Source organism: Berghia stephanieae, chromosome 1 (assembly GCF_034508935.2).
Source record: "Berghia stephanieae isolate SIO BIC M18660-M18661 chromosome 1, UCSD_Bste_1.3, whole genome shotgun sequence".
NCBI classification, from domain to species: domain Eukaryota; kingdom Metazoa; phylum Mollusca; class Gastropoda; order Nudibranchia; family Aeolidiidae; genus Berghia; species Berghia stephanieae.
Genome location: NC_088360.1, coordinates 103,304,816 through 103,320,352, shown reverse-complemented (window position 1 = coordinate 103,320,352; position 15,537 = coordinate 103,304,816). Strand labels below are relative to the sequence as shown.

Below are 15,537 nucleotides of genomic sequence, written 5' to 3'. Positions count from 1 at the left end.
ATATATATATAGTGGGCTGTTGATTTTCGTAATTCACTAGTTAATCCATTCCAACTTTTGAATAAAATAGGACATGTTTGCGGTGCATGCCAATATATTTTTATGGGATATTTTAATTTGACTTCATATACATATTTATAATTTAAATTTTTATACCATACTTTTAGTTTTTTAATGGCATTATATATTTATATTACGTCTTATTTTGAAATGAAGTATCAGTAAATTCAAGCAAAGAGCGTCATTATTTTGAGAAAATATAGGGTAAAATTTATGGCGATTGACTTAACTCTGCACCGTTGTTATAAACAATATGGCGATAACTGTTGATCACTTTCAACATAACTCGATGTAGAATCAATTCTTGAGGATCTGTGGATAAATAGGCAGAGGTGTGTATCTTAAAGGTTGTTGCTTTTTCCAGGTGTCAATAATGTTATCACGTTTACTACTGAATCAATTCCTGACATTTTTTTCCGACAAAGATATAAATGTCACAATAGTACAATCGAGCTCTCACCCCCGGGATGAGAGTAGAGGTCCTCTCCACTTCTCGCTATTCTCACCCCTGTTAACCAACATGTAGGGAGGGTAGGTAGCCTAGCCTAGCCGCCACCCCTTCTCGCTATTCTCATCCCGTATTACTATTACCTAACCAACAGGCAGATATAAATTGAGACAGGGGAGAGAAAGAAAGAGAAGGGGGGTGGGGGGGGGGGGGGGGGGAGACGAAATAGAAAGTGGAGGAGAAAGAGAAGAAGAAAATACCAACAAATTAAAATAGAGAAAGAGGGGGGATGGGGAGAGGGCGAGAGAGATATGAAATATTGAGTGGACGAGAGAAAGGAAATACAAACAATATAAAAGATGTAGAGAAATAAAGTTTGGGGTAGGGGGGAGGAGAGAGCGAGAAAATATAAACAAGTTAAAATATCTAACGTAGGGAGAAATTGAGACAGCTAAGTCAACACAAAATAATAATATGCCCATAAAAGGAAAAGTCCAATTCTTAGAAGTTGGGCGAATCCAGTTCGATTAAAGAGAGAGAGAGAGAGAGAGAGAGAGAGAGAGAGAGAGAGAGAGAGAGAGAGAGAGAGAGAGAGAGAGAGAGAGAGAATCCCGTAGACAGATTTCCAACAATGATTCCCATATCTCAAGCCAGCCAGTCTACATTTTAAATGCACGACATATATGTTCACCCTCCTTACGTCCAGTACCACGAGAGATTTGATGATCAGGTGAGAGTAGTGAGGAAGGGGGGGGGGGGTGCTAAGCTGACCCTACACAGGGATGAGAATAGCGAGAAGGGACGGCGGCTAAGCTAGGCTACCCTCCCTACCTGTTGGTTATCAGGGATGAGAATAGCGAGAGGATGGGGGGGGGGGGGGGGGGGTGCTAAGCTGATTCTACACAGGGATGAGAATATCGAGAAGGGGCAGGGCTGCATGTTCACCCTCCTTACGTCCAGTACCACTAAAAGTAGTCACGAGGGAGATGATGATGATCAGGTGAGAGTAATGAGGAAGGGGGGGGGGGTGTTAAGCTGACCCTACACAGGGGTGAGAATAGCGAGGAGGGACGACGGCTAGGCTAGGCTACCCTCCCTACTGGTGGTTACAGGGGTGAGAATAGCGAGAAGGGGCAACTACCTCTATTCTCATCCCAGGGGTGAGAGCTCGATCGCTTTTCTATTCTCATCCCAGGGGTGAGAATAGAGGCAGCCTAGTACAATAGTTCTCGGTTTATCTTGAAAGATTATCTTCTCTTATTATTATTATTAATTTTTTATTTTTAAAATTAAATTAACACAAATAATTTCAAATACAAACGACGTCTTGACCATTGCCACTTTCTTGTTAATATCTGACACATACTTTACAGAAATGATATTTTTATTTGGTTAAGACCGAGCCTTAAAAAGATTGTCCACAAATATTAAAAAATATATTTTGTAAGTGTTGTAATGAGCTCGCGTTACACACAGCAGTCACATCCCTAACAAAATTAAGACCCTAACGGAGACACGAAATTTATAAAACTTTAATCCAAGGTGAGCAAATATTGAGAAAGACCTCAGACTCATGCAAACATTATACTACACCCAGCAGGCATCTATCAAAATCGGAAACTCTACAGGAAATTCCATTCCTATTAAGAAAGGAGTCCGTCAAGGGTGTGTTGCCTCACCAGATCTGTTTAATCTATACCAAGAAACAATCATGAGGGGCATAACTAATATGGAGGGAATAAAAGTAGGAGGTCACAACATAAATAATATAAGATAAGCAGATGATATGGTACTCGTTGCAACATCAGAAATCCAACTTCAAAAGTTGACAAAGTGGTAGTAGATAGTGAAGCCAAGGGAATGGAAGTGAATATCACCAAAACGGAATGCATGGTAATACAGAAAAACCCTGAAAACAACAACACCTGCAATATAACGATTCACGGCGAGCAACTTACCAATGTAGAAAGTTTTAAATACCTAGGTTCAATAGTGACAACAGATGGAAGATGTAACCGAGACATACGAGCAAGAATAACTCAAGCCAAACAGGCCTTCATGGACCTCGGAAACATTTTGAAAAACAAACAGATGTCGTTCGGGATTAGATTCCGAGTCTTGAAGTGCTACGTGTGGCCAATCTTGTTATACGGATGCGAAAGCTGGACTACAAATGCAGAAACACAAAAGAACATTGAAGCTTTTGAAATGTGGTGTTTGAGAAGGATGCAGAGAATATCGTATACTGCACACAAAACGAACGAAGAAGTGCTAAAACAAACATACCAACAAAGGAAACTAATGCCCTTAATGCCTTAAGAAAAACACTCATAGACCAACTGAAGGGCTTCACCAACCTAACAATCCAAGAGCTGTTTGAAAAAGCAAGAGACAGGGAGGAATGGAGAGAGATAATTCATGCAGTATCCGAAGCCTGGACCAGGCATGGAACCTAGAAGAAGAAGAAGAAGAGCAAATATTGAATCTAGAGATTTAAGATTTGGATTGTGGCTCCCAATTGGTTTTCAAAATATTTAATTCACTTTAAAAAAAAGTGAAAACAAAGCAGTGTAGGGAATAATATGCCTTTTTATGTTGTGTGTTTGTGTGTTGGTGTGTACTATCTCGATCGAGGCTGTTGTGAGTTGTTGTCATGATGTTCCGTTTGTGATTGTGACGTCATATTCTGTTTGTCAGGGTATATAGTAAATAGTAATAGTAAATAGTCACCACATTCGACAGTCACCGCTTACTTGGTCTCTTTGACTATTTTGAATTACTATAAAACGTTTCGTGTTACGAACAACCAAAATCTAGGTATGTGTACTTAGTAAATCGCGTTCTACCCACTTCGGTGGAGATACATGCCTCGTGCATATTATTTATTTATTTTATTTCTCATCGTGAATGAGATGTAAAAATCTATTCACGACAGCAGAAAGGCAATCTAATGGCTACTTCCCCTACCCCACACACAACATCATCACCCTCAATCAATTACTGTCTTTTAATTAGAGGTAGAGAGTAAGAAGGAAAAGCTAAACTGTATATCTGAATCTGAATAGAAAAGATAAAAAAGGCAAATGACATGGGCACATGAATGCAAATATGTAATAAAACAATAGCAAGACTAAACGAAAGGATGGGTGATCAAGTCATCATCTTAAGACCATTATTTGATGAAGCCTGTTGATGACGTGACCTGGTGATGAAGTCTTATATAGTTCTCATGAAGAAACTGTTTTTATAAATTTCACTCCTCACGTGTGGGTTTATGAAGTTGATTTTGTTGTATATTTCTTTGGTTTAGGTTTTAACCACTCAATGGTGTGTTGTCGCTCTATGATATTAATTGTTTTGCAAAGTACTGTGAGTGTCAGCCTCAAAGTTGTTGCCAATATTTTAATGTTTTTAGTGGGAGCTTTTGAGGGCATCTGTGATGCATCCTTTTTGCATGGATTTGCAGTTTTGTGATTATTCGCAATGCATTATTTTGCACCTGTTCGACTTTATTTATGTGTGTTTTTGTGTATGGGTTCTAAGGATTAAGGATGCAGAGATTTTTCTAAAATGTATGTCGTTATGGTGAAATTTCTATTACTAATGATGGGAAGTAAATCAGGACTTGAACTCCATGTCGCTATAGAGAGAATTAGTTATAGATTAGCTGGTATTTATCAGCTTACATGTAGCAGGAGGAATTGTGACTTACAAGCATGAGACACTGAATATGCTCCGATATTGGGGGTGAATCATGATCTCAAGAAGACAGGAGACTGACTCAGGATAGACACTGCATTAAAAACTACTTTTTTAGGAGTGTTGGATAGCGTCAACTGTATAGCGTCCCTCTCACGGCCAGGCGGAGTTGCCATAACAGTAGGATCGTGGGTTCGAGCCCCCATTGCTGCGAAGTTTTTGTTCTATATTGTCTTCTGCTCAATTTATTTCCTGTTATTATCAACATAAGTGCCTGCTCCACTCACTTTTCTGAATTACAAGCATGTCAAATTTGTCCTGGAAGCATCTGACACTGTTTTCACTCATGATTTCTCTAAACAGTAAATATTTTTTGTCAAAAAGTTTTAAACAAGTTTCTTGGGATAGGCCTTTCCTAGATCCTTTGTTGAACAATAATATAGTTCATGGATCATTAGCTTTGCCCACAACGAGTTTTGTTAAGTTTTTCCGCATAACCCGTTTTTAAACCACTTATGGAGATTTTCTTTTTTTAACAGTTAGTTTTACACACACACACACACACACACACACACACACACACACATGCACACACCCATACACAAACATAGAACAGACTTATACAAGCATGTAAACACAAAACATTTGCCACACAAACCTTAGCTGTTATAAACATGTATCTGATTCTTTATTGTATGAGATGTGTTCCTAGAGAATCTCAAGGTGTTTCTTCATTTGTCATCAAGTTTTTACTTACTAATCTATATTTGCTTTTAATAGTTATATTTAAGGTTGATTTTTTTTTTCAAACTGATATTTGAATTTCTGACTTTTGCAAAATCTACATTAAAAAATATCAGTTTGTTGAGAAAGTTCTGTAATGGTCTTTTAAACAGAGTTGATCAGAAAAAGTTTATACCGTAACACTATTAGCTTTATCAACAGCAAACACTATTTATCATTTGTATTGCTAAAACTTTTCAGCATTACATTTGCATAAGGGGTACTACTATGAGTTTGTTCACGTCTTATTTAACGGGTAGAAATCTAGATATCCAATTCACAAACTTTCTTATCATCCTATTTATGATGTGTCACAGGGATCTGTTTCTTGGTCTGGTTTTCTTTACTATGTTCACATAACCCCTTTCAGAAATATTGTCTATCTTTGTTGATCAGCTTAGAAGAGGACAGTATAATTGATGTAAAAGTTTGAATGAAAATAAAAACTAAAATAAAATGAAATTATATGTGTAAACAAGAGACGTCTGTCCTCTCCTGGGGTAAGAAACCTTGATGTTATGACTGACATTGATTGATCTATATAACCATACACACGTGTATTATTCCTTTAGAATAATGATTTATGGTTTGGGATAATGCAACTATTTTAAAACTAACAACAAAATAAAAAGCCTTGTTTTTTTCCTCTTTCAGATGGCTCATAGCCCATCTGCAGTTATGCAGGCTTTCAGTCCGCCTCTGTCTCTTTGGAACCTTGTAGAACAACATGTGCCATCATTTGAACTGGAGGAAGTTAAGAGTATCCTTGGATCCAACCTTGTGGATCAAAGCCTTGAGCTGCACAGTGAAGTAATTTGAATCTGTCTTATAAACATTAGCCTTATTGAATATATACTGTATAATAGTCTTTCAGAGCCATGAGGCCCATGGAGCTACTGTTTATCTCGGTTTATATTGTGTGAAACTGACAATACCAATTGCTTGCTATCCTTTTGATAAGATGCTGGTCTATCGCAAAATACTTTCCACCAGATCTAACAGACCCAGTTACCCAATCACTGCTTGGCAGACAGGAAGGGGTGGGGGGGAAGAGGTCAGAAAAAAACCCCAACTGCACCTGGGATTGATCTTGATCCCTTCGTATGTTAAGTGAGTGTACTCACGTCTGAACTATCGGGACCCCTTATTAAATATATATTTACTGTTTATCATCATTTATTTGCCATCTGCAGATCATTTAGTTTTTTAAAATAGTTTTATCATTTAAAAGTACTTTTGAAAATAAAGACTTTTGATTCCTATGAGACTAAAATATGTTAATTTTCTGGATTTCATCTTTCCAGTGCCTTCTTGAGCTCCCTTTCATCATTTACTGTTATTCTGTAGATTTTTTTTGTTCACATATTGTTTGTAATATAATCCCTGCAAATCTTAAGTGATTTTTATGAATGATTGTTTTATCATTCTCTGTCTACAAATCAGATTGAAATGCTTCTTGATATTTGGAGAGAAATGCGTGATGAAGTCCAAGAAAACAAATTAGTACAATCAAGATTACCTGAGCCACCCAATCAGCGTGAGAGATTGATTCAAGAGATTAATTTCTTTGCTGAAAACATTAAGGATAAGGCAAGACAGAAAGGAGTGTAAGTAGGGAATATGTTTAGAGTAGTGTTAGACTGGGATTCCCTTTGCTAAAGTAATAAAAAACACCTGAAATTCTGGAAACTGTATAGTTAGAACGAAGTTGACGTCACTCGGATTTTTGTTATTGTTTTTTGCCATCCATATTTATGAGTAATTCTCACTAAAGTGTATTAACCAGACTATAAACGTTCAAGATTACACATAGTTTTGTGTGTTGGTCCATTATACTTCCGGATGGCAATGTTGTGAGCTTTTTAGGCAAGCGCACACTGTCTATAGATTGACAGAAGCTGCCTGATTCTGTGTGTAGCCTTTTCATATATTTTTTTAGCAGCTGCCTAATTGGAACAATTTGTCTATGACATCATTTTTGTATTTCTATAGATAGATATATAGCTATTGCAAAGTTTATAATATGTAGTCTTGATAGATTCTTCCGATGAGGCCACAAGTAGAATCGGTTAATTGGAACATTGCTTAATTGAACCAATTTCTCTGTGACAATTTGGTACCAATCAAGATGCTTGCTCTATGTACAGAAATGAGCAAAATGGAAGGAACAAAAGGTTTGATGAACTGATAATAATTCAAAATATATTGCTCTTTTTATTAATCATAATGATCTTTTGACAAACAGATGCCACTTACATATAAACCACTATTAGCAGGAAAAATGGGTCCAATTTACTGTTTGTATGGCAAAGCATTTTTTTTAAATATTGACCTAAAAGACGGAATTGAAAACAAAAAGTAATCCGTTGAGCTTCCCATGGCCTATAATCAAGACTGGTAACCAATATGTGACAGAATTTCAAACCTAAATTCAAGCTTTTCATTTGTGATGTAAGGGATGCAACTCAGTAATAATAAAGTACTCTTTTACGAGTTACATTCCTTGATTTTCAGCAGCTCTGTTCAAATCAAACAGTCAAATCTGTTCAGATCCGAGTTAGTCCCTTTAATTCCCTTTAATTAAAGTGGATCAGATTTTCAATATAGATGACAGTCTACAAACACTACCTTCAGGAAATCACAGAAATTCGAGCTACCCATCGCTTGCAGAATTCTACTTTTTCCTCCCACTTCAATTTTTCAATGACCCCCCCCCCCCCCCCCACCCCACAATAAAAAAAAAAAAATCTTTACCCCACCTGATGTATGCGCCTATTATTCCACTCCGGCTAATTACCTGGTAATATTATCGCTGGGTGACCACTATAGTTAAGGAAATCATTTTAAAGACTGGGTTAGGACTTAACTTGCATAGTTTTTATTTATATCTCTTTTTTTTTTCTTTTCTTTTTTTTTTCTTTTAATATTCTACTTGTTGATAACATTAAACAATATGTTGGTTCTATTCTCTGGTCCTAATCTTTTTGGTTCCAATCATTTTGTTTTTAATTTTAACCACTTTTGGAATTACCAAAAGACCAGAAACACTCCTCATAATTTTAAAACTTTTCAAGTATATTATTATTGTTATTATTATTATTATTATTATTATTATTATTATTATTATTATTATTATTATTATTATTATTATTATTATTATTATTATTATTATTATTATTATTATTATAGTGTTGTTCTTGATTTTCAGGGATCCAAAAGACATTCTCAAAAACCATAACAACAATGTTATCGAGTATGCATCGGATGTCAGTCGTAAGTTATTTTTTTCTTTATTTGATTCAATTTTTTTCACTGTTTCTCCAACGTTTTCACTCATGTACCATGAAAAGTAAGTCAGATCAAATCATTCTTATTTGATATTTTTCTTTCTGTGCAATTGAACGATTTTACTGAAAAAAAAAGAAGCAATTTGCATTATAAATGCAATTCTCAATGATGTATTAAAGTGACGATTTAAGGAGCAGATACTGATGTAAGATAAAGATCTGAAGAAATGTGTAAGAAAAAGTGCCTGACAAAGCAGAGTGAAAAATACAAGAGAAAAAAAACATCCCAAAAAATCAGCCTGCCATGTTTTTCTCTCTGCTTTGTCTGGCACTGTTTTATACACGTTTTTGTCAGGTCTTTCTCTCTGATGTAGAAAACGGTAAGGGCTGCCTGAAGCCGGTGATCGTAAAATACTAACGAAAGAGTGAAAATGGAAAGGCTTCGTATGGGAACAAAACTGACGAAGGGTTTGTACCCGAAACGTCCATTGTCTGTTTTGTTCCCATACGAAGCCTTTCCATTTTCACTCTTTCGTTAGTATCTCTGATGTATTACTATTCTCACTCACCATGACCAAGTTTAAGCTTTAAAATCTTCTCTTGTTTCCAGGGCCTGGCTCATCTATTGGGAGAACATCAAGGTCTTCTGATGGAAGGGAAACGCCGATGATGGTTGCCTCCCCTGACAGGTACGTTTTAGGGAAATAAATCTTTATTTATTGTTTTGTTCAGACAATTCAACCATTCTGAAATCACAGAAAATATTTTTATACGACACTATTTGGAACAGGGTATGTTAGGTGTATAATGGGTTAATGGATCAAGTTCACCTGCCGTCTCAAATTGATATTATAATCAAGTTAAATTGACGCTAAATTTGATATCTAAATTATATTATTTAAATCATCTAATGGAATGAATAAATAAAGTGTCTTAAGTGCTAAAAACAAAACAAAAAAGTGTAATTCTGATCATTTGAGCTTTAAAATTAATTCTTTACATCAGGTTCATCCAGCCATAAACCATAGTGATACTGTGGGTCACAATTTTATTGTTGATTTGTTTTAACCTTATCCTTACCAACTAGGGGGAAATATCGTCACATTCGTTATTATATGCTAAGATTTCTCTCATTCAGATATCTTTTGTGCTTCACAAAATTTGAACAATTATTGTTATTAAAGTTATAATAACTTATTTCTGTGTTGCAAAGCTTGTTTCGTTGAACAAAATTACGTATAGCATGTACTTATTTCTTTTAAGTTTGATTTTTTAAAATACATTTTTATTTTTATATGGGTATGACATTTCGGGGAAAACCCGGAAGATGATCAGTAAGGAATGGTTAATAGTCTGTGTTCATTAATGAGTCGTTTATTAGCAAGATTGGTAGTATCGCAGGATAGTTGGGTAAAATTGTATCTCAAGCTGTAGTGAAAAGTGATTATAAGAAAACACAAAGACTCATGGTTAATTTTCAATTTTTGTTTCCTAATAACAAGTAAAGCATAACCTAATTTACAAAGATTGAGTAATATGAACAAGTCTCTTTTTACAGCAACTATATAAACATGATTAAAATTTATTGTAATTTTTTTTTTGTCATCAGATATTATATGTATAAAAATTCTGAACATATTTCTAGGAATGAGACTTTTAGATTTGTTTCTTTGTTTTTCAAAGAGTTTTATCACAACAAAAGCATAGAATGCTATTAAACGTTTAAGCTAAATCTGCAATAAAAGTAGCTGCTTGTTTTTTTTTTCCTATTTTCAAATTATACTTATTGTACTTTTCCTTATACTGACACTATTAAAGACATCCTTAGCAATTATTCAGAGAAGTGATATTTCCTCTCTATCAAATTGTTACATATCTTCGCCTTTATACAATATGTTTTATATTTGTTTTACTTATATAACACTCAGAATTTTAAGAGCATATGAAGTGACTGATGAGATTAAAGCAGTAAGTGATCAGCTGAATGTCTACAAGTTTGATGATGTCTGTGCTCATCTCAGGTAAACATTTTGTGTTTTCTATCGATTAAAATGTGCAATTTGTATGTATGGAAAATTATGTTCTGACTTAGTTTTAACATTTTGTGATCTAAGGCTTATTTCTATACTGGACTGTTTTTTTTTCTATCTACTGTTGAGTTTAGTTTGTTGTATTTTCGTAATTGAAACAAATAATATAATATGAAAGAAATAATATAAATATGAAACAAAAATATAAATATGAGACAAATAATATAATAGAAATATATCAACATACCTGAGAGGCAGTCAAATTTTATAAAAATTACATGAGCAATAAAATTTTTTAATGGTTATTGAATTGAATGGATTGTTTGTTGTCGATAAAAGTACATATACATACATCTTTTATACGACAGCATTAACAAAAACAAAATTCCAGAATCAAAATCTGATTATTTGAAGTCAGTAAGCCCTTGTTAGTCTAATAATCTATGATTGAATATAACACTGTTTTAAAGTTTTGTTCAATTTGATTTTATTGAGCTGATATTTTTTAAGCTTTTATTTGACTTGTAGCTTCATTAAGGCTATTTGGTTTTAAGCTTTACACATTTACTTATTTTATATTTTCAAAAGGTTGACATTGGAGAAAGAAGTCGATCAGCTCCTAGCAGACATTGAATTCCTTCAGAACTGTCTTGACAACGAGGCTAACATCAGAGATTCCATAGACACCCCACAACTGTCTAGAGAACCCACATTAACTGGTACGTTTTCACTGAGTAAAATTGTTGATCGAGAAATTATATGTATTTTCCGACGAATTTATCAAAAATGGTTCAGTGTTACAGATTTTGAGTAATTGGTCGTAAAAAAATACAAAAATTGACAGAGACTTTTTTTTATTTAGTTCAAATAATGTAGAAGTATGCAACATGTCAGACCATTTGAAAATAATGTGTTTTTGTAACTACAATAATGGGGGTGTTCAAGGTTTTTGCTATTGAGAGGTAAAAGGAAGGGAAGATGTTGTAACACATTAGATTATTTTCTCTCATAAAACACATAACAAAGATAAAACATCTTAATGCACTTCAACATTAAGTGTCCGTCACTACACTAACTCACGTTAATTCTACCATATATATATTACAAGTGTGAAACTAGAATCTAAAGGTGTTTAATTAAATGAGTCATTCATTGTCAACATTTGATAAAGCGAGTTAAGCCATTCGTATTTACCCTGAGGATTCCAATCTAGAGCCTGTCTGGACACAGTAGAAGTCTCCTTTTGCAGAGCGTGTCTGCCGCAACTACTTTTCTTCTATGACACATTTTCTCTTCTTGGACTCTCGTTGGTTTTCTTTTAATTTTAAAGATAGAGTGCAAGTATTTGTTGACAAAAACTTGGATTTGTTTTGTTTTTTTGGATACCTTAAAGTCACTTTTCAGATTTCTGGTTGTTATTTATGGATCACAATTTGGCGAGAAATGTAAAGCTGATATTATAAGTTATCATTAATGAAAACTAACTCACATTTTCATTGTTGGTTTCAGAATTAAGGGAAGAACGAACGTCTTTGGAAAAAGAGCTTCTATTCACAGATAACCTGATGTATACACCCCAAGTGGACAAACCACTCTTCAATGATAATTTCAAGTATGGAATTGATGTTGCTATTTATTTTATAATCGTTTATAAGTTTGTGTTTTTCTTTTAGAGATTCATTATATAAAAGATATCATTGACTAAATGGATAACAATTTGCAAATTTGGATCTGATTATTTTCAGGAGTCTGATTCTTTGGTAGGATATTCTTAAACACATTACTACGTGTGACCATTTGATCTTGTGGTATGACACTCGCCTTCAGATCAAAAGGTCCTGGGATTGAGTCCTGCTTTAAGCCACGCATAGTTGAGTCCATGGATGAGGCTCTTTACTCACATTCTCTCACCATACCCAGGTGTAAAAAAAAATACATGGATGTTAACAGCGTTGTGTCTGGTAGAAAAAATTGTAATATTGTCTAACGTACTTTATGCAAGTATTAAATTTATTATTTATATTTATATTTTTTTGGCTATGTGGTCTTGTATGACACTCGCCTTTGGATTAGAAGCTTCAGGGTTTGAGTCCTGTTCTGAGCAGAATAGTTGGAAAAGACTCTTTACTCACATTCACTGTACTCAGATGTAAAATGAGTACCTGGCCATTAACAGCGCTGTATCGGTCTCCAAAATATAAAATGAAATATTGCCTAAAAGGCATCATGTTTTGTTCTTTGTGATTCGTGTTGCTTACCACCTTTTGTAAAACGCTTTGAGCTAATTTAGTGAATATTGTCCTATTTAAATGTTCAAGTTTATATGAATTTGATTATTTATTTCTGTATATAATGCAGTGACTGAATGTTTCATCCTATTTTCAGGAAACCCTTACTTGCCAATCCACTGAGCGTATCAGCTAAGGCTGCCACAAGAACATCAAAACAAAGTCCCGTCAAAGCAAACCACTTCATCAGTTCTTCTTCTCCAACCAATTTCGACAAACAAATCACCCCTCCATCATCGGCCAGAAACTATTCCAGGACTGGAAGTGATAGTCCATTGAAAGCTGTACACGATGTAACCTTCACAAAATCTCAAACAAATACTGAGAAGGATACGAGTTCTGCTCTGCATAAAGCAAAAGCATTTGATAATGAATCAACAGCAACTACATTTTTGCCCAGTCCTCCCAAAGTCTCGTTACCAGGGAGGACCTCTTCGAAAACAGACCTCCACAAAACATTGTCACAAGACCATTCACATAACGATTCGCATATCCCCACAACAAATAGCTCACCATTACCGGACGGAGCCATGATACCCAGATTAAACAGAGGGCGGAGGACTCTGAGTCCTGGTCGAGTGAGAGTAGTCAATTTAAACAGTATTGTTGGAGCCCATTCTGGGAAAGGAGATTCGGTTACACCAGTGAATGACAATTTACAAGATTTGAATACAACGAACCCCTTGTTGCCATTTAATCCTGTCCCACCAAATTCAGCCAACCCTGGTGTTGAATCAAATTTGCGACCACGCAGTGCAGATCGATTCCGTAAAATGGTGATGGGATGTAGAGATGGGGATTGAAGAATGATTTTAAATGCCAAAATATGACCTTCCATATCAAATCGGTATTATAATATGGAGATGCAACTCATGTTGAAAAGTGAAATTAACGTTAAGATATTCAGAAATAATAAATATTTTTAAAATATTTTTTTTTTTTTTTGCACTTAAAGTAATTCTACTCATCTCCCTCATTAACACACACAAACTTTACCCAAGTTTCATATGTGACCAACCGACTATGTGGTCTTGTGGTATCACACTTGCTTTCGGATCTGAACGACCTGGGTTCGAGCCTCGCTCAGTGCATAGTTGAGTCCTTAGAAACAGCTCTTTATTCACATTCTCTCACCGTACTCAGGTGTAAAATAAGTACCTGGCCGTCACAGTGTTGATTCTGTCTGAAAAGAAATTGTAATATTGCCTAACAGGCGTCATGCGTTGTACTACATGTTAAGTGTTGCTGTTGGTCAGGGACCCCCTTGTAAAGCAGTTTTAGCATGTTTAATGGATATTGCACTATATAAAAGCTCAAGTTGTTTTTTGTTTTTTTTAAAAAAGGTATTATGTTGGGTGGTTTAGATGCTGAAAATTGAATTTACAGTCATAGGTACGAACATTGTGTTAAATTTATTTGTTTTAGGACAATTCATAGATATAGTCTCTGAAAGTGACAAAATCAAAAATTTCATATTTCGTATTCATTCATTTTACTTCAAGATCAATTTTTTAGCATCTGGTTCACCCCGACATAATACTGTTTTGAGACGATGGGTCACATATTTTATTAACCAATTCAATTTTCAGTATTTAAACCACTACGACATAATATTGTTTTGAGGCGAATGGGTCATGAATTTTGTTTTGCTCCTCGTTTGGAAGGAAATGTTTGTCCTAAAAATTGAAAGGTTGGATCATACTTCAAGGGTTTTTTTGGTTTTTTTTTTCTTTGGGTGTGGGGGGGGGGGGGGGGGGGGGGGGGGGGAAGGAGGCGTTGTTGGTCTGTTTGATTTTTTTTTTTTTCTTTGCACAGCAATAGTTCAGTACTGCTATTCTATTTGCCTCCACTTGTCCATATTGGGGCCAAAAAAAACATAAACAAAGTAAATAGAGTGATACTGATGTGTGTTGACTTTTCTTCTGTTTTCATGAGTTGAAATATACAGTAGAATGTTTCATTTTTTTATTGTGAGTCTATAAAATGTTTATAAAATATGACAAAGCGATAATAGAGAACACATATTCATAGAAGTATGTCTCATACGCCACCTGGCACGAAGTTGGTGGGTTACAGGTAACAAACAAGGCTCTTCCACTTCTCTTAAAGGCCAATATTATTCCTAATCCCAAAGACTTACAGAGAATGAGGATTATCGCTTATTTTCTACAACAAGTATTTTTACTGTATATTGATGATAAATAAATTAATTAAGAAGATTGTATTTATATGTCATTGAGGTGTTTAAGTATTCACCCCAAAAAGGTAGATAGTGTTGTTTTTTTATTTTTTATTTGGCTTATTATTGGGCCCATTGCCTGAAAACTATATTTTGTGTGTTTCGGTATTGTTTCCTTGCTAAAAATTGAATTTTTAGTCATTAGTATGAAACTGTGGTCAGACTTTTAAGTTTTAGCAAGGGCAATAGATATGGTTTCTTAAAGTGAGAAAATAATAACATTCACATATCTTCTAAATTTTTACTTAAAAATCACTTTTTACCATCTGGTTTACCCCAGCATAATATCGTTTTAGATGATGGTTCACATATGTTGATATTTATTTGTTTATGTTTCATTTTTGACCTATTATTATTATTATTATTATTATTATTATTATTATTATTATTATTATTATTATTATTATTATTATTATTATTATTATTATCATTATCATTATTATTATTAATATTACTATTATAATAATCATTATTGTTATTATTAGTACTATTTTCACTATGCAAGTTTTCTGAGACAATCCATGTGAATGCAATACAAACCATGGATGTTAGATATGATATGCGTGCTAATTAGTAATTTGCTGTGTGCGTGTTTTAAGTATTAAGCCTGTGATAAGTGGATACTATTAATATTATATGCCTTTGCCTTTTGACTATTGATACTACTGTAATTTGTCTTTATGATTTATTCTCATTTTTTAAC

General features: G+C 34.5%; 1 protein-coding gene across 1 annotated transcript; it reads left to right on the top strand.

The window, feature by feature from the left end:
• Nucleotides 1–266: 266 nt before the first annotated feature.
• Nucleotides 267–14,360, top strand: LOC144962611 (uncharacterized). The gene is made up of 9 exons (XM_078895701.1): nucleotides 267–392; nucleotides 5,645–5,800; nucleotides 6,434–6,597; nucleotides 8,199–8,263; nucleotides 8,888–8,966; nucleotides 10,206–10,298; nucleotides 10,896–11,026; nucleotides 11,817–11,919; nucleotides 12,693–14,360. The coding sequence occupies exons 2-9, from the start codon at nucleotides 5,645–5,647 to the stop codon at nucleotides 13,396–13,398; spliced, it is 1,497 nt and encodes a 498-aa protein (XP_078751827.1). The 5' UTR covers nucleotides 267–392; the 3' UTR covers nucleotides 13,399–14,360.
• The last annotated feature ends 1,177 nt before the right edge of the window (nucleotides 14,361–15,537 follow it).